Raw genomic sequence first — 20,692 nt, forward strand, 5'->3', positions numbered from 1 at the left:
GGCATCCACATGAATGCCAGGGCCTAAGGTTTCCTAGCAGAACATACCATTGTATCGGGATGATCAGTGTCATTTACATGTAAATCGTAAGTCGACCTCAGTGGAGTGTTTGACATAGCTGAGCACAATTTCCTGCTGTGACTTCCGTTTTATTTTTGTGGAATGAATGTGATGTGTCATTGAAGAATGACTGGTGATACGAAAAACATGTACAGTGCTCTGACATGCTTCTACCAGGAAGTGTCAGACATGTGTTGACACATATGCCAGTAAGAAGAAGGAAGAATGAGTTTACTTCTGGTAAGTTCCTTGACATGGTTTCACTTATGATAATCTCCATTTCAGAAGAAACACATGGTTGACATCACATCAGATGACATGGTCTGTAACTGACCTAATGCAAGCTAACTATGTTAACAGCATATCTGATATGTGCGACAATATTTTTTTGCCGGAACTAGAACTCAAACAAAGACTGACATCAAACAGAGTGTTTCATATTTAGTTGCTGTGATCTGTAAATTCACCATTTCACAATCTCACCCAGGGTCTGGGTCTGCAGCTGCCTGTGTCAGGGAGCAGTATGAGCTAAGAGCAAGTACACTGCACACTGGCGAAAGAAAACAAAAACAGCACAAACAAACTGTATCTTAATCGTATTTTAACGCTCAGCTTTAATTCAATTTAATTATATCTTGTTTAAAAGAGTAATGACCCTCTCACAAAGCCCAAAGAATACATCTGTCTCACAGACTTTTTTCAAACAACAGCAATACACGTCAACTTCCTCTCTAACCTTTTTTATCTTCTATCAAGGTTTAACCCGTCAGTTTTAAGTTCTTCCTTTAAAGAAGCACTCCACAACTTTCTATAAAGTAAGAAAACTTTCAAGAGATTGAGGCAGAGATATTTCAACTTTTAGTCCTTAATGTGAGTCGAGCTCTTCTCCCAAAATGCATCTTGATCGTGTCTTTCATTAGACTCTCTGTCTGGTAAACTCACATCTTCTAAGCTCAAGAACCTCAGTTGGTGCTTACTTACAGATCCAAAGTGGATCCTAAATCTCCAAGCAACCATGTTTGACATTCATGGGTTATGCCCCATCTTGATTTAAAGACAATTAAACTTCCCTCTGTCCACGACACCTCAGACGTTCTCCTTCTGACTTCCATGCGTCCGTCCACAGGCAGAGAGCTGCGACCCTCAAGGGCTCCATCAGATCTGAGGCAGCTGTACCGATTAGGCGTTCATCAGTGTTTCAGTATGTTGGCGGTTTGTGTTTTGTGTACGTATGTATGTATGTGTGTGTGTGTGTGTGTGTGTGTGTGTGTGTGTGTGTGTGTGTGTGTGTCATGGAGGGGCGACACAAGCAGTTCTTCTGCTGTGATATCGCCTCAGTTTTACAAAGCCACCTCTGGGTGGCAGGACCACCGCTCCTTCTGCCTCACGCCACCTCCATCTCTCTGAAATCAGCAGGGACCTGCAGAAACACAAGAAGAAGAGTTGATCTGTCAGTGGGCACAACCATTGTCCAACGTACTCCAAACTCCAACAGGCACCATGTTCCTTCATCTCTGCGACATGTGTCAATAATGCTAGGTATTTGTTTTCTTACAGATGAGCCACAAGAGCTTAAGTAGAAAATAATTAGATTTAAGTGCAGTTTTAAACCACCATTATTTAACTGTACATTCACAGAACATGAACAGAGATGACTATATTGTCTTCCTACCAAAAGAAATAAAACATTAGTCATAAAAAGTATAAAATGCTGTACACTCACGGAGACATCATTGAACCCAGCTGCCATGGGATGGTTTTGCCTTGGTGGAATCATCACATGGTCCTGCTGAAATCACATGATTAACCATTAATCAGACACGGCAAAGAAAAGACGATGCTGCTAGCTACATTACAGCTAAAATCTGCAACTCATTTTTGGTTTATAAAAGAGAGTTGGTTATTTTAAAGTATGATTTTATCACTTGGGAGACTGTAAAGAACATTTTCATTTCACAAGTACAAGTCTGAGAGGTCTCAGCACTTAATGAGTGCAAAGCTAATGTTACTCATGGACATGATGGCCCAACCCACAAACATAAGGTCCGGGGTGTAAGACAGCAGAAATATCCTAATACTCACAGCACAAACTTGTCTGGATGTTTTTTAAGCATCAAAGGTTTTCATGTCAGATTAACTTACTGTAGGGTCTGGTTCATATGATTCATTACTGAAACCAGCAACAGCTGTGGAAGATGATATGGATGATGTTGGACCAGCCATATTATTGACTCTCTGTCGGATTCGCAGGTAGTAAACCAGCAGGGCGATCAATGTGGCGATCAGCAGCAGGACCACGATAACAGACGCTGCGATCCCTCCTGTGTTGTCTTGCTTTGCAGCTGCAAGAAAGATGGAAAACATTTAGTTTCCAGTTTTACAAGAGATGATACTGAAGACGACAGGAAGTCAGTCAAAAGGCTGCACTGCTCTTTTTGACATTTTGAGCCAGTTGACTATCAGACAAATATCTTAACTAGTGAATATAGTCATTTTACAAGTTTGCAAGACATTTTTTTATCATAGCGGAGGAAATGGACGGCTGAAAAATCTCTACACCCACAGAGAAATTGTTTCAGCATGTAAAACCATGTTAAACACTTTTGAACAGATTAAAACTAAAAAGATGTAAAATCTTAATTTGTGAGCTGTAGAGGTGTCAACTTTTCTATTTTCAGACCAGCCCAGCAGTTTCTCCCTACTTTCAGTCTTTATGCTAAGCTAGTAGAGCTGTGACGATTAATCGATTAGTTGTCTACCATTACTTTAATCGCTAACTACTTTAATTCATTGGTTTGAACAATTTTTTTGAGAGAAAAAAAGTCAAAATTCTCTGATTTCAGCTTCTTAAATGTGAATATTTTCTGGTTTCTTTACTCCTCTGTGACAGTAAACGGAATATCTTTGGGTTATGGACAAAACAAGACATTTGAGGACGTACTGTTTGGCTTTGAGAAACGCCAATCAACACTTTAAACCATCTTCTAATAATCTAAAGTCCAAACAACTACTGAATTAATCAACAATGAAAACAAATGTTAGTTACAGCCGTATAAGCTCTGCAAAAAAGCTGCTGGTTGTAGCTTTACATTTCACATACAGACATGAATCTGGTGGCAATCCTCACATCTAGATCTCAGCAGGAAAACAAAAAAGGGATATTACCAAAAATGTCAAACTATTATCAGTAAAATAAGCCGTGTACATGTACAGTAAGCACTTAATGGGCTGGCCTGTCTTACTTTTCACTGCATCTGTGACTTGGTTAGCGCAGTCGACTCCAATGGTGTACTCAATGTCATCCAGAGCTACAACACCTTGTGTGCCTTTGATTCCCTCAAACACAATCTGTAAACAACAAAAACAAGACAACAGCAGAGACAGTTGTACCACTTTGCTGCAGCATAGACTTTGAACACTTTAACCCCATGTAGTGTACTGAATAAAGGCACTATGTTAGTGAATATAAATTAGACACAGTATATTTTGTGTTTTCTGGCAATGAAAGCCTGACCTGGTATTCCTCAGTAGATGTGATGTTGACGTCAAAGTGTCTCCACGGTCCTCCCAGTTCTCTAATCACCAGCAGCTGAAGGAGACGATCTTTAGACAGCCTCCACACCTTCAGCTCGCTGTCCGCTGCAAACAAAAACAGGTGGATTGAGTTTTAGAAAATATCAAATATCACACACATCCAGACTGCACCTGACAGGTTCTCACAGTGACAGTGATCTTACATGAGTACGGCTTGTAGGCCCAGAATTTCAGGCAGGTGCCTTTGGTTGGGGGCAGGTGAGGGCTCAGTAACTGGGCGTTTTGATTGTCTGTGGTCCGGTTGCTGCTCGGTAAGAACAGGAAGTGACCTGGCGGAAAGGAAAGGGAAAGTTATTTGACATTTCAGTGCTTTTTTGATGTGTTATTGTTACTGCCTGGAATTAATCAAAGTGCTTCCTGACTCTCAGCATGAAGACTGTGTTGATAAGTAATGAAATACATGATTTACATGATCGTATCTCGTGTTTGCCACAGCGTCCACAGTCAAAGTAACTCTGTCCCTGATTGTCTCTCTCTGTTTTACCTTTCTCTGTCCCCAGACTGTGGTCCTCGGCTGGGGTGGGGTAGTGGCTCTCTGCCTCCTGACTCGTCAGCTCCCAGTCCAGTTTGTCCATTTTGATGTTTTGAGTGTTGCTCCAGCTACACATCCCTCTCTCCAGGCTGCACTTAGAGCCTAAAATATATAACAGAACATAAAGAAATTGTCAGAGTGCTCCTTTAAAGAGCTCAGAAGCTGCAGTGAAACCAAACATTAATGCTGTGGCTGTGTTTCTCATTAATGTTGCTGAGGCTGTTACAAACCTAGATCTTGACATGGGTGAGCTGAAATGTAGATGTCATCAACTGCAACGTGAGTGTCTTTGCCTCCGGCTCCGACCACCTCAAACTCCAGCTGCAGAGCAGGACAAAGCACAACAGCATCTTGGTTTAGATAACAAACACGAAATCCTAAATATAAATGTCCACTAACTATGATTCTCTAAATCTGCTGGGTCAAATTCTGCTGGAGAATGGAAAGTTTAACCCTTTGAAACCTGGAGAGACATCAGTTCTCTTGTGCTGCATTCAGGCGCCTCTCACAAGCATTTAAACCTTTGAATCCTCAGTGAATTGGTTTGGTTTCTTTCGGAAAAGTATTAAAAAGGCGATGAGCAACTTGGCAAGTGTCCTGCAAATTGCAAGAATATAGTAAAACTTAAAACGTAAAACCAGACAAAAATGTATTTAGAATTATTGTAATTGTGTTTAAAATTATATTAAAAAAATATTTAGCACTTTTTTACGGGTCATTTCCTTGTTGTTTTTTTGTTACTTAATTTTTTAATTTTAATTTTTTTTTTTTTTTTTTACCTTTCTCAACTTATTTTTCCCAGTAACTTTTATTAATTTCTTGCTATTTTTTTTTGGGTCATTTCTTGTAAAGTTGCTCATTGCCTCTGTTGTGTGTTCTTAAAAGGATTCAAGCCAATTTGCTCAGCTTTTAAAGGGTTAACATGCTGTTTTCCCTTAAAAAATACACTCAGACTGCAACAAGACATTTAAAGGGACTATACACAATCCAAAATCAAAAATACATATTTTTCCTCTTACCTGTAGTGCCATTTATCAGTCTATATTGTTTTGGTGTGAGTTGCCAAGTGATGAAAACATCGGACATAGAGGTGTCTGCCTTTAAATAGATTTAAAACTCAACAGCAATGTCTCTTTCCAGAAATCATGACCTGGTTACTCAAGATAATCCACAGACTTTGTTGTGAGCAGTTTCATGCAGGAACTATTTTCTTTCTAATGCACCACACCCACCAACCTATCACCACAAGAAGGAAGCGTGCATCTACTCATAGACGATATGGCGTCCTCCTGCTCACAAGGTCTGTGGATTAAATTGAGTAACTGGGTCATGATTTCTGAGTTTTTCACACAAGCCGAGTGCCATCTAGTTCCCTTATGCTGAAGAGAAGGCAGACATCTCTACGGCTAATATCTCAAACAATTGGCAACTCACAGCTCTACAGGTAAGAGGAAAAATATGTATTTTTGAGTGTGGGGTGAAGTGTTCTTTTAAGGATGTCTCTGAATCAGAGAGTTAACAGAAACATGACAGGAACGCAAAGTAATAAACTGTGAGAGAGAGCAGAGAGTAAGACAGTTTCATTATCCTGTATGTAACACTTATAGTATAGTCATACTATAATTGCCCCAGCAGCCCTCTCCAGCCTCCACACTGTACCTGCCAGTCCTCAAGGGCACTCGAGATGTTGCCGTTGCCATGGCGCCAGACATCTCCCTGGTTCAGACTATCAGAGAAGATCTTCACCCTTTCTCCCTTCACTGGCTTCATGTACAATGTCAGAGAACCTGTGAAGTACACACAGTTGTATTGTGTGTTTTGTTCTTGTTTTAGTGTGTGTGTTTCAGTGTGTGAAGGTGCCTCACCAGGATTCACTCCTCCCATGTGATACCAGAAACTGACGCACTCAGTCTTGGTGGTTCCTTGGCGAAAAGGGGAGAGGAGGGCCGTCGTTTCACCAGAGGGAAGGTTGTTGGCGCCAGTGTTGGCCATCATGTAGAAACCTGACCAGGCAGAGGAAGATCACAACTCAGCGTCTCTAAGCTTTCTGCATGTAGTGAAAATATTACTATTAATTCATGTGATTTTCTGCTTCTCTCTCACCCAGTTCAGTCTCCAGAGTGTGGTCAGTTTTGGGTCCAGTCACTGTGGTGGTGAGTCCGCTGCGATGGAGCCAGCGAACTTTACCAGAGCTGGTGTAACCACACCGCTGACCTTCGAAGGAACACATCCTCGGCACGGTGCATGGACCGTCCCCAAAGGCCACATCGTCAATGGCCAAGCGCCCGTCAAAACCAGAGCGAACAGCTTCAAACATCAGCTGGTGGTACATAGCAGGTTGGATGGATAGTGTAAGATAATGTTCAAATATTTATTTTGGTATTATACTCTTAAATGCTTTTGACTACCAGTTTTCCATACCCGGAAGTTTGTGAGCTGCTGTGGTACAGGGCAGTGCGCCTCGTGCCACATGTTGCCGTGAGCTGCACTTCGGGTCCAGAGGACGGTCTCAAAACCATCTTTATCTAACAGCTTCACATTCAGAGCACCTGGATGGGATCAGTGGGCGAGGACAGGGCAGTGAGTCAAAGACATGATTCAACTTTCTGATTATTTTCAGCTTCGATCAGGTATTTTGAAACAGCAACTCATTAAAAATCTATTTGAATAGGCAGAATAAGACTTCTCAGACTATGTCATGTTCGCTTTGTACTAAGTTATTAACTAAAGTATCCACTGGCTTGAACAAACAGATGTCTCATTGTAAATCTTTCACACTACACTGCTTTCCTTCCGGTGTCATCCTCACCTGCGTTGGGCCCGTAGAGCTTGTAGAAGAAGGACAGGCAGTGACCTGTAACACCTGGTGATTGTGTGAATGAAATCAAGCGTCCGAACGCACCACGCAGAGATGGACTCCACATGTCCACGACAAGGCTTTTCCCTGGATATCAACACATAGACAGGTGGGAATTTAAGTGACTTTGAAGGCATTACAGGAACAGTTTTATATAACACACTGCAGTGTTGTCTGATATATGTTATGATGTAGGCTTAGAGTGATTAAGAGCTCGTAACTAAGCAGAGAATATTTACGGCAGCTGTCAAGATCTTGTCATGTTAGCTCTGTTAAAAACACTCATTTAAAAGGGCAAAACTGTTTCTGAAGATTTAAGAAGGTCACTTTCAAACCAGAAAAACTTCATATTGACCTGTGGGTGATTTAGGCTAGGGTGTTGGTCAAAAGTCAAAAGAAAATGTCAGGTCAAGACCTGAGACTTTTAAGTCACAAGATAATGTCACAAATCAGGATTAACAAAGTCCTGAACTTTGTGTTTTGAGTCATTTGTACAGTTCTCTGAATGTAATGCCATTTTACATTTCGCAATAGGTTACCAGACAGCATCATAAACTTTAATGAATTAACAGAATGAATGGATAACTTATTAGTTCAGTATTTATTTATTTACAGCATTTAAAAGCACATGATCAGGTGTTAATGGGAGTGTTATTCTTGAGTCACAACAAGGTGTTAAGGAAGGTAAATGTAAAAGTAAAGAAATAACTTCTAATATATAATACTGTAAGTATAATCCCAACAGCTGTCAATCTAGAGGCTGTAGTGGGACTAGAATAAACATCCCAAATGCAACTCACTAGACTCTCATGAAGATTTCTGATGGAGGCCACTTGCAGGACGTGGCTGGTCCACTTAGGTGCATAAACTTCACCTGATGCTGACACTCAGATGTCCCAGTTTCATTTCTTCAATGCTCAATATATGCACGGGAAGCTGACTGGACATACTAATCCTCATATCTTGTTCAAGTTAAACATGAAGACGACATGGAGGGAGCTTGTCTTTTTACATACAAAATTCCCACACACAGTATAAATCCTTTTTCACACAAATCTTCATGGTGCTTGGAATGAGTCAACATGACTATTTTGGCATCTCAAAATGGCAACAAATTGCGACGCTGGCTTTCCGTACTTTGAATATCTCAGATTCTATTGAAATTAGATCCCTTGAAATCCGACACAACAGCAATCAAACACTGCATTTTCAGCAAGAAATATGGAAATGTCCATATGTGTATACTTTGGGGGACTGCCTGGGGCCCCAAACCACCAATTCTGCACTTTCTGTTTTCATTTTTAAGGGCAAGTGATGAAAAATATGACATTTGCTTGTGCCTTTTTGGAACTGTTGTACACCATTTTGTATGTTCCCCTACCAAATTTCATGGCTCTAGGAGTTCATTGTCTGTAGAAGTGTTTTCAGTTTTCACATATTGGAATTTCTTACTTCGATACAACACCTTTAAACAAATACATCGATATGATACCTTTTTAGATACAGCAGGGACTAATCAAAAAATAAATATAACAAGGCTATGACATGACAACAACGACTGTTCTTCGATAGTAGCAGACATGAGAAGAATGACTGCAGTAAACATTAAAAATAACAGAGAGTGAGAAAGCACAGCTGGTACCAGTGTGTCAGTACCATGGAAAATGAGTGGTGAAACACTTTCAAATATTCAGAATTAATATGTAACGAAAAATTGACACTTTGACAACACTAGTCCAAAGATACTGAACCCTAATACTGGCCTCTGCGGCACTATTTAGGGTGAGGAAATGACAAAATTCCCCAAATTCCCTGAAAATTCAATGAAAATATTGTACAGAATACTTTTTAGTATCATATAGCATGTACATTAAGTCTGAACAAAGTCTACAATGTATTTAAAAACCTTAATAAACCATTTGTATACCCATATACACTGTTTTATATTTTGTTTTTACGTTAGCTTACCAATCCCGATGGTGTGGTCCATCCCATCGATCACTGTCCAGTCAAAGTTGTCGCTGTTGTCCTGATACCATCCACACAGCCCCTCTTCAAAGTTACATGACAGCGCTGGCCAGAAAATAATTAATCAAAGCAGTGAGACATTTCTGGGTAAAATATAAAAGGAATTATGCATTACTCTGTGTACTGTAAATAGTTATGGGAGCTACCTGTTGGAGAGGATGGGAAATAGTTGGCATGACAGGCGACAAATCGAACGTTTTTCACTCTAATTTTGGCGCATGGGCAAAGTTTCACAGCGCGAGCCTCAAAGGCCAGCTGGTAAAGACAGAGGAAACAGAAGAGTCCCGATAAGTGACAAGATTCACATCAGTAAGCTTTAACAGTAAATTCGATTTTTAACCAGTTTCACCAGATGCAGCTGTTTCATTTCAACGAGCTAAAGAGAGCAGCTGGAAATTACGTTTTTCTTTCACTTGCCTTTAATCTGCAGCTGCATTTTGGTTTCTACTATTTCCTATTTGTATCATCTTTATATTTTTCTAGCATTGCAAAGAACAAGTGAGGAGTCATGTTGTAGAAAAGTCTTAAAGGATCCTAGAAACAGATAACCTGTGGGTTTGATTTCTGATTTAACTTAGCTCATATCTGTGACTCTGGTCTCAAGATCAAAACTTTCAAACATTATAATGATGATAACTATTTGCAATCTCTGTCTGTATTTGTCCAGACAGGATAGAAGGTCACACTGAAGATATATGTTTCGTTTTCTTCAAAGCTTGCCCTCTATCGTCTCATCAATGCGAACATTTTAAATGTGAAAACAATTATGACCTGGAAGCGATGTTTTCTGGCTCCAATAGGCACGTCGGCATGCTGCCACGCCCCCTCTCCTGCTCCTGTCCTCCCACTGAACTCCCACAGCTTGGGCTGTATGCCGAGCAAGCTGTCAAACACCCTGACAGACAGCTCACCTGCAGCAGAGAGACGCAAAGTCATATTTAAAGATCTAAGCAGTGTGTCCTGGAGAGGTTAGGAGTAAACAGAAGACACATCAGATAACAAAATGATTTAGTTACCAATGTGACTTGGCTTTCCACTTAGTTCATAATCAAAGCTCAGGGTGCAGGCTGGGCCGGAGGGGCCCAGGAGGGGGGTCCGTGTCTGGGCCTCAGTTAGCTGCTGGCCTGGAGCCTCGGCTACATACAGGTGGTCCTCTGAGACATACGACAACAACAAATATCCAAATATTTTGTTATTTTTTCAATCTGAAAACCTGAATATTAGTTAAGCAATGGTTAAGTGTTGTTGATCGCACCTCCGGAAGTGGTATTTTCATGTAGCATCCAACCTTGACTCCCGATGCTGCTGTCGGTCCAGCCTGAGCTGCCATCAGCGTAAAAGAAATCCCCTGCAGAGAGGATTCACGCAGACATCTCACTCACAAACAAACAACAGCTTCACAACAATGACTTGTATTATTTTTGTGTGCTAGAATTCATTTCAAAAAATAAAATAAAAGACAGTGAATCTATCTACTTAGTTTTGTGTAAACGAAAAATGTATTTAAAAAACAGGACTGCACATTTTGTCGTTTCATATGAAAACCCTCAACTGTACTGGAGGTTATCTCAAAAAGTCCCACAGCACTTTCTGATCTACTGCCTGAATAAAGTTTGGTTCAGTTAAAACAACTAAAACTACTTGGGTAAGGTTAGGAGAAGCTGGTGGTTATGGTTAAAGGATACTTTAAGCATTTGTCAAGAAAACTTTGCTTTTCTCGTGTGCCTTCAGTGAACGAATAATCCAAAAATTGAGAAAATTCTCTCACAGCTTTTGTGGTATAAGCCAAGTCTCATCCAGTCATATGCTCAGTACTTCCCAAACAGACCACCATTTCCAACAGGGAACTTAACTGAAAGAAAAATGATCTATGCTCCCCTCATAGCCAGACTCCATTGACAAAAACAGTAATTTTACCTCACTGAACACAGGAGCTGCTGGTGTACTGCTGCCTCCATCAGTTAGTTTGTCTGTGTTATTGTGTATCTTTGGTGTACCTGAACTAACCCTTTAAAACACCAAAGTCACACAATAAGACACACAAACTAAATGATCGAGGCAGAGGTAGACCAGCAGCTCCTGTGTTCAGAGAAGTAAAATAACTGTATTTGTCAATGGAGTCTGGCTGTGGAGAGAACTTCTTTTACTTTCAGTTCAGCCCCCTGTCGGATAGGGCTGTTTGGGAAGTACAAAACATTTGATGTATCATGAGGTGAGTTATTGATATACAAATGGTAATTGGTGGGTGAAGTATTCCATTAAAGGAAACCGTTTTTGTTTGAGATGTGAAGCACACAGATCTCTATAAATCATCCAATCTGATCTGCTCCCTCTGAGGTTTCTTGGCACTATCGCTCTACTTCCTCCTTTGCTTCTCAAATACAATGATCATAAAGCCCTTTTAAAAAACCTTCTATCACACGACTGTTGGTCTTAGTTCTCAAATAGTCAGCATTTAAGACAGCAGTAGTTTGTAATTTGCTAATTTAGGGGGCCCCCTGGTGGCTCCTGAAGCCATGAGCAGCTTCATTTGCGCTTCTGCTGGCTCTAATAAAGATTATCTTCGCAGTCCTGTTGTTAAAGGTAAAACTGAGTCAGCATAACGAACAGACTCACCACATTTGGCTTCGTCCTCTGCTCCTACACAGTCAGGATTAAAGTCACACATCTTCTCCGGTACAGTACACGGGTGTTTAGGGGGCTTCGGGAACTCTCCAGCCCAGGTATCATTTACTGTTCAAGATGAGAATGTGAGGAAGCGGATTAGTCACACCACAGAGAGTATTTGCTCTCATCCTGTGCAGATGTGGAATCATTTCTTTAAAAGGACAGCTAGAAAGGATTACCAGATGACAAACGGCATTCGGGAGACAACACGATGCTGTCGACAGCGATACCTCCATATGCAAAGTCCCTGATTGCTGCCACGATTAAAATCTGTAATGGCAGAAAGTTTGACAGCAGAAGGGAAAAGGGGTGAATTTAGGACAAAAACAATTTCATCAAAAGACAAAAAAACTAAAGGTCTGAAGTGCTAGGTAAACATGTAGAGCTATTTCAAACATCTCTAAAACATAAAGACCCTAATGTTTATGTTTACATGCAGGAGGATGGAGCTTTCAGCAGGGCTCAAAACTTATTTTCCTATGCTCCTATGTGTGCAAAGATCACTTTTCTCTGGCATGTTCATTTGCAAAAATAAATTTGGCTGATACATCCTCATCAGAATAAACTCTCTAATACCAATATCAATTTTAAACCCAAAAAAAAAACAACCCTGCATAATTTAGGCTCAGCTAACAAATTAGGATTTACATGTAGTCAGCCTGTGTACAATACACTGTGACAAAAACTCTGAATAAAGTACTTTTTGTTATCATGATTTTATTAATAAATCTTCAGTATTAGTTTCTCTGTTTAAAAAAATATTACAGACCACAGGTAGCATCATTATTGTGGCTTCAAACTCAGGTGAAATACTCACTTGGAAAGTAGAGTTGGTGACAATCTCCACCTCTGCCTTCACCCAAACATCGCCGAGAGCACCGCCCCTCTGCCACACGGGGTAGATCTTCTCATCGGCCACTAGCACCGACAGACCGCCGGACCTCGGCCCAAACTGGTGAGTGTACATCACCATCTATGGCAGGCGGATACAGACAACCGTTCATATTAGTTTCAGATTAGGTTTAGAAACATCTGCCTTCTTAATAACTGGTCAAAAACGTCAGACTGTAAAGAAATTACTGTGAAACTGAAGCATAAGAGTAAAATAAAAAACTCTGAATGAAGAAAGAATGAGCGCAAGCCTCACCTTGCAAGGGTGTGAACTATTGGTGGGTTCAAGGCGGTGACTTTGGAAAGCGGCCCAGTCATTTGTGAGACCACCATCAGGGACAGTGACATACAGGAAGTGGCCTGCAATGATAATAATGCTATCCTTTATTTATCTATTATTACTTTACGTTATATTTAAAAACAAAGTTACTTATAGTTAGAGGAGTAACACTGAACACACTGACAGTGAAGCCATAAGGATACTTTGATTCATCAGTATGTGATACCTGCTGCACTGTTGCTGGAATGATCCCTGCCTGGTCCTTTCAGAGGATCCGTGACGGACATCTTCTCCTGATTGGTCCTTACCCACTTCAAGTTGGACAGTGACCTCAGGTCCCACAGGTCACACAGACCCTGCTCAAAGTCACAGGGCTGGTACCCTAATGAAGACACTATAAACACAATGCACATTAACTGGTGATCAATGGATGCATAAAAGCCTAAGGTTTAAGGTACTACGTGGACTGTATAGGAAATCACCTGTTCTAACCGAGACAAATTTCCCTACAGCAACAATAAAGTATATCATACAACATTGTATCGTATCGTATCGTATCGTATCTTATCAAATCACATGAAACATATTTTCTTACATCTTTTTCATGGGCCAAATTTTTAAGATATCCATCCTAGAAACTTCTGCCTTCATTTAAATACAATGAAAGTAAAGGTTTATTTGTGGTACTAAAAACTTGAAAAAAAATTGCATTTCTTCCCATTAACTACATCCTAGCTTATCTGGTTAATCCACAGACAACACACCGTTAATTGTTTTCATTGGGACTATATTGTCATTACTAAAATGTAATCCAGTGATTTTAACTGGTTGAACTGCCCCTTTAATATTTTCTGCACAATATGTCTTGCCCTGTTATCACAGGCATTTTGTACTTGTTCTGTTTGCACAGTGAGTCACTTGTTTTAGGACAAATTTCTGCATCATTTCTGTGCCGTGTTGTCAGAGGGCTCTGTGTTGTGACTCAGATGATTTCTCACCACAGTTCTGCTCATCAGTCCCGTCACCACAGTCATCAGTGCCGTCGCAGACCTGCTGCAGCTCCACGCAGCCCTCATTCTTACACTCCATCATCCCTGCTGGACACTCTTTACCAGAATGTGGTGCTGATGAGAGAAAGACATCATTATGAGAATGCTAATTCATCAACTTATTCATTAATTATGATTATTGCTGATGGGAATCTCAAGACTCTAAAGGCACAGAACAAAAAGACATCAGGGACTCACAGGGCAGAGCACAGTCCAGAAACTCCAGCTGGTCTACTGCCACATCTCCTCTTTGCCCCTTGGAGCGCTGCGAATGAAGACGGATTCGGAAAGTTGTGGGAATACGGCCCAGATAGATGGTAGCCTCCCTCCAGCCACGGACACTGGTGACCTCAGGACGCCACACCACAGTCTCTCGAGAGTCCTGGGGAAGGATGGACGCCCACAGGGGTGTGGAGCCCAAACCTTTGTGACCTACAGGTGAGATGCTTAATTAGTAGGGCAGCTGCAGGAAAAATAAAATCTCATCTCACATCAAATCTCAATCAAATTATGACCGACAATCATAAAATTAAAATTAAAACTGGGATACATGACAACACATAAAATACAAACTATACTGATAGTAAAAGTAGTAAAATAGTATGAAATCCTGTCTATAATATTGTTTTTAAAGGGGTACTTTCACTTTATTTCTCTTAAAGCCCCTCCTCCTGAAAAAGCCCCGTCTGTTCTGATTAGTCAGCATTTTCAGGTCTTCTGCATCTCTGTGTTTCTGCACTGTCACTGCAGCCAGGAAATGACTAACTGTGTAAAGCAGTATTTTCTACAGAGAAGAAATCACCATTAGCAAGCTCCATGTAGCAGACCAGAGCAGACAGTTTGATTGTATGACCCACGGTCATTAATAGTCTTTACCTGAGTCCCACAGGAAGTATCTGAGACGGAGACGACAGGTTGGTGAAGTCTGCTTCATCTCTGGGGAGACTAAAACTGCAGCACTAAGAGACGCTTTCTGCACTGCACTCACTCCCATAAACCAGCCTGTGTGATGGGAGATATTCAGTGTTTTATTTCTTGTTGTTGACATTGCAGTTTTGAAAATTAGAGTTCATAAATTCATATGACTCCGTCCCTCTGCTCTCTCTTTGACATGTTATGATCTTAAACTGCTGGGAGGACGAGCCAAACCTGCGTTCAACACATTTTCTCTTGTTAAATGACTCTAATGTGAACTTAATTAAATTAATGTATTTTACTAGTATTTCTTCTTATTTAAACCAAAAAGTAATTGATTCTTTTAAGACACTTGTAGCATATACAACATGGGGACAAAAGGACAAAACAAAATAAAAAGGGATAGATATAAACTTTACCTGTAGCTGTCCCGGTGGTGTAGTCAGAGGACGGTCCACTGTCCGGCAGCGTGACCCCTCCTCTCTGACTTCTCTGCCAGCTGTACTCTACTGCATTGACGGACTGGTCAGTCCATCCACACATGCCTGAATCCTCAAAGGTACACTCAAACCCTCTCCCGCTGTAGCCTTGAGAAGTGGAAAGAAATAATAGTTAACTGTCGTACTCTTCATATGAACATGAACTCTACATACAGGAACTCAGAATTCAGTTTAAAGCAGGATCTTTGGGTCCGACATCATATTTAGAGGAACAGTTCACCCATAAATGAAGCATGCATATTTTTCCTCTTACCTGTAGTGCTATTTATGAATCTATATTGTTTAGGTATGAGCTCCAGCGTGTTGGAGATATTGGCCGTAGAGATGTCTGCCTTCTCTCCAATATTAAGGAATTAGATGGCACTAGAATTAGATATTGCTGCTGAGATTTTCAAATGTATTTTGTTGTAGTTCCAGGAAAGGCAGACGTCTCTATGGCCTACACTCTGCAGCTCACACCAAAACAATCTGGGCTTAGGGTGTTTTCACACTTGGTCCTTTTCAGCCCTCTAGACGCACTCAGAGTGGTGACTCAGCAATTTTTTGGGCATATGTGAGCAGTCCAAGAGAACTCAGACCCCTCTGAAGCGAACTGGTGGTCTGAGTACGGTTCGCTTCAAGTCTGCAATGCGGTTCGCTTAACCTGTGCACTGTGGACACAAAGTGCTCCAGGTCCGCTTTGCTCTTGGTATTAATCCTTCTAGACCACATGCTATTGCACTGGGATGCTTGAAAAAACAGATGAAACCACGCCGGCCTGTGACGCTCACAAGGCCGCAGGACGACGAGTAGATTGGTCCATGGAAGATACTGCACGTCTCCAAATGTGGAATGTAGAATACATCAAACTGCAACAGTCTACAGCACAGAGACACTAAGGTTTTCCTCCAACTACAAGTTCATCTGAAAGTGAGGGGCTTCATAACCACATTGCAGTGCCACGTCAAAGTAAAAACAAACAATGTCAATATATATTATATATAGGCTATAGTGTGAACAGGAGGAGGACTGAGGCCCCATCAGAGCTGAAGTGGACCAGAGAGAGAACGGAGTCCTCTTTCAAATGAACTTACAGTGTGAACAGAAAAAGAACTGAGTCCCTTTTCCGTTGGTCCACTTTTTGGTGCACTTAAGAGAGCTGAGTTTGGTTTGTTTAAAAAGAACTTCATGTGAAGACACCCTTAAACAACATTTGTAAACTTACCACAGTTTGTCTCATCGCTGCAGTCAGAACAGTCGCACACAAAGTCACATTTCCCTTCAGGAGTCTGACATCGGTGAGCCCAAGAGACAGCCGCTGTGTGACACATCAGACAACGTTCAGCACATGACAAACACAAACATCAAATGTAAAAGCTTTTATTCTGAAGTATAGTGCCTTTCAGTGTGTATATAAATAGATAAATACTGTTCATTTAGTTGTACGCTGTTATTAAATATTGCAGATTGTCTGGGTTTTCGACCATATCACACGATCCTCATCAGCACAAGAAGTTTATTATTCATTATTCAGAGCACTTTCAGGACTTTTTGTCCAAGTTTTTGTATATTTTAGATCAAGGTTTCTCTTCCTATGCTCCATATTAAAACCACAAAACAAAACAAACAAATCTAAACATTATCTGCTGATGAAGACAGAGGAATACGATGGAAAGCTCCAGAACAAGTGGACCTTGAATGGAGATTGTTTTGTCAACTGCTGATTCCAAGGTTGAAAATGAATTGTCAGAGTAGTTGTGAAATGTAAAAGGTAACTCCAGCCTTCAGATAAATTTAGTATTGAAGTAGAAAATAAAAATATTCCTCTGAAATACAGAGTAAAATTAAAGTCTCTCATAATTCAAATACCTAAAGCATCAGAACAGTACAATCAATTTTACTTAAAAACTTTCCATTTCTTCCTTTCGAAGGCTCTATGTTATCTCACAGATGACTCAGCCCCAAGCTCCCCTATCAGGACTAATCACGCAAAGATCAAGAGTCAAAGTTTTATGGTACAATTAATGCCAACAGGCTCAAAGGCCAGAGAGAAGCAGCAGAAAATGCCATCTGTCCATCCAAAGGTCTCTGATTAGGACTCAAGACTTTGCGCTTCAGCGACCTAACGGCTGGAAATCAGACATAACACAGAGTGGGAACTTTCCTCACTGCACGCTTCGTGGTGAGAAAATGTTCAGTTATCACACAGTGAGCTTGTTGTGATAGCCATGACATGATAGTGGAGTCACACATGTGATAACTATGGGATAGCTTTCTAGTGAGTTCTGTTCACACCAAAGCTTTTTAAAGCATATTTTTCAGACTTATCTGGTTAAATAAAGGTAAAATAAATTAATAAAATAAAGTCAAAATAGTTTGATCTTGAATTTCGAAATCTTCCTCTAATCTAGATTTTTCTAAAACCATTCTGAATATATGGAATAAAAGAACATATCCTTCTGAGACCTGAACTTTTCTTTGGGACGCATTTTTAATGTCTCCTAACTCGATCAGTAGGATCGGGTAAGTGTAAAAACCTAAGCATTGTCTTTGAACAGGAAGTAGTTTTGTGACTAAATGATGTCCTCATATGGGGATATATTATGTTTATTTTTAATAGCCACAAGTGTGTGATAAAGTATAAAACAGTTCATTTAAATACCTGAACATTGTTCATTTTGTAACTGTATGAATTTTCCTTGCTCCATAGTCCAAGCTAGCTGTCCTTTTTGTCTATAGGAACAGTCTGCCACACCTAATTGGCCTGTGTGAGCTGCTGCAATAATAAAGTCCCAGTGTCCTCAAATAAATATTTCCTACTTAACAGCATTGTAGCTCCTTACTGTTACTAAAATTGGTCAAATTTATATGCAATATCAAACTACAAACAATATTAAGCATAAATAAACAAGTTTTAAACATAAAATTTGTTCAGGTTTTGGACCTTGGCGACTTTTGTGTCGGGATCCAAATGTCCGCCCTCGTGGACTTCAGTTGTACGTAGTGTGACGTATTTACCATCATCACGTAAAGTCTGCGAGGGCAGAGACTGCAAGTGGCTGATAGACAGCCCTGGAGACTGTTTTACTCGTTGCCATGGAAACGTTCAACTATCGCTACCATCATATGTGGATTTGGACAGTCCTAAGCACTCCCAGACTTCCTGGGAACGTGCTCGCTAAGTCTGCAAGTGCGGTGAAGTCCGGACATTTGGATTCAGCTGCAGACCGACTTGGCAGAGATGGCTGCCATCTTGTTTTTACATGTACTAGTGTATTGTCCTTTTGCTACCACTAGATGGCACAAAAAAAGTGTCCATGAACGAGGACAACAGGTCTAAGTTTAGCACAATGGAGTGCTCGTATGAGGACGAAGAGTCTAAGGAGGATATGGAATGAATGTTGAGAATATTAAATGAAATCTGATGTCATCAAGGTGCTGAGGCCATCCTATGTTTTCAATTTCATTAATCCGTATGGATGTTGCCGTAATAAGTGCAACACTATGAGTGAGTCAGCACGAAGTCTAGTTTTAGCAATCCTAAGTAAAGCAGAGATAACCCTAGGAAATGTATGTTCAGGCCAAAATAATACTGATAGCAGTATTCAGTACTGTTCTACTGATGAGGACATGTATTCATTGTTTTATTATGGAAGACAGAATGCCGTGAACCTCAGTTCAGGCTGTTCCCACTTATCAGGAAAACCTTACCACAGAAAAAAACACACCTTCAACCTTACAGGTGCCCTGCATGGCAGCTCTATAAATCTTTGCCGGTTCACTTTAAAGGGCCCAAGACACAAAAGGTAACAAGAGAATTTAATATCTGAATCACTGCTCTATAAGACAGTTTTTAAACCAGAAATAGCCATTATATGACTCTCTTTCAAGCAACCACACATTATCAAAAACAATAATTTTACTTACTGCTGCTGTGTTTTGAAATCTTAGAGGTGACGATCAGCACCAACAATACTTTTCATTTGTGCTTTGAGCACATAAGTTTATTCTTGACCTTAGAAACTGTGGGTTCAGTGATTTAATTTCAGCAGTTGTGTTTTGTTAAACTTTTGGGGCTTGTTAGAAACACTTCAACACTATCAGTTGTGTAGGTTATACTTCTCTCTGTGATACATCAAGCTAAGTTCAGCCCAACCACCACCACTACCAGCAGACTTATTTCCACATTCAAGTGTAACCAAAACTCCCCCAGTTTAAATAGAGTCTGGCTGAATGTGTTCTTACCAAACTGCAGAGTCACCAGCAGAATGAGGGCCGAGTTCCTCCACTGTAACATCTTCTGTTTTCCTCTCCTCCACCTGATCAGTCCAGAAGTCTGAACACAACCTGGAGAGTCTTTACTAGTTGACTCTGACCTCTTCTCCATTTCTAAGAGATAACACCTGGACTTTACATTCTCCCAGCATGCAACTGCAAAAAACCATCATAAAACAATTTCCTCCGGATTACATTTTTCTGCAGCAGGTACATCCGTATGTTGCACAACAACTGATGTAGACAGAGCTGGCAGCAGAGAGTGTCTATTATGAATTTATTAATTTTGTTTAACAAGACCACTTGGAGTTGCTTGTTTAAGGGAACTTAATTTAGCTGTGATGTTTTTTGGATGGTCTGAAGATATACTTTATGATGTACTTTAATAATCCCTAAGGAGAAATTCAATTTTTTCACTCTGTTGTAAAATACACACCAGCACAAACAGGACCTATACATGCATTGGGTGGGGGGCTGCCCATGTGCAGGCACCCCAGAAGGTTGGGGGGTTGGTGCCTTGCTTGGGGGCACCTCAGCGGGGGACAGGCTGGCACTTCTGCAGCCACCATGCCGGGACTTGAGCCGGCAAGCCTCTGGCTCTAAAGTCCCCATGGACTGAGCTACTGCCGCACCCTTCAGGTGCATTCATGCCATACTGACAGTAAAACAAACAGGAAAGTGTTATTCTGATGTGTTCAGGCATTATTCCAACATGGTCTTATCACTAGATAAATGGAAGTTAAAATAACATCAGGCATTTGTACCATGTCACAAATTTTTAGGCCCTGTTTACACCCAGCATCAACGGCATCTTAGATGACCAAATCACAGCAGACAGCTCTAAACACAGGTGTGAATGCACCCAATGCGTCATTGCGTCTTCAAAGTCAATCACTCAGACCACGTTCAGAGGTGGTCTGTGCCGCATATGGCCACATCTTTTTAGCATCTTATGTGTCCTCGGCCACGATGGAGGACTGCCTACTCAGCTGACATCCTCTGCATAGGTGGGGGTACCTTTTAAAAGTGTGAAGATATATTACGAGTGCCTCAAACGTCTTGGCC

General features: G+C 40.8%; 1 protein-coding gene across 1 annotated transcript; it reads right to left on the reverse strand.

Annotated features, from left to right (window-relative positions):
* Positions 1-654: 654 nt before the first annotated feature.
* Positions 655-19,775, reverse strand: mamdc4 (MAM domain containing 4). Its single transcript, XM_049604750.1, is given in 31 exon segments — positions 655-1,480; positions 1,784-1,849; positions 2,203-2,402; positions 3,303-3,408; positions 3,575-3,699; positions 3,798-3,923; positions 4,139-4,288; positions 4,417-4,507; positions 5,846-5,973; positions 6,052-6,189; positions 6,290-6,506; positions 6,608-6,735; positions 6,996-7,130; positions 9,012-9,116; positions 9,218-9,326; positions 9,843-9,982; positions 10,088-10,225; positions 10,327-10,419; positions 11,688-11,804; positions 11,918-12,008; positions 12,556-12,711; positions 12,886-12,989; positions 13,136-13,303; positions 13,908-14,033; positions 14,157-14,390; positions 14,835-14,960; positions 15,293-15,460; positions 16,578-16,670; positions 19,598-19,659; positions 19,661-19,704; positions 19,707-19,775. Coding segments are annotated over 31 exon segments (3,753 nt in total). The 5' UTR covers positions 19,740-19,775; the 3' UTR covers positions 655-1,444.
* Positions 19,776-20,692: the final 917 nt, after the last annotated feature.

This window comes from Epinephelus fuscoguttatus, linkage group LG18 (genome assembly GCF_011397635.1).
Source record: "Epinephelus fuscoguttatus linkage group LG18, E.fuscoguttatus.final_Chr_v1".
NCBI lineage: Eukaryota > Metazoa > Chordata > Actinopteri > Perciformes > Serranidae > Epinephelus > Epinephelus fuscoguttatus.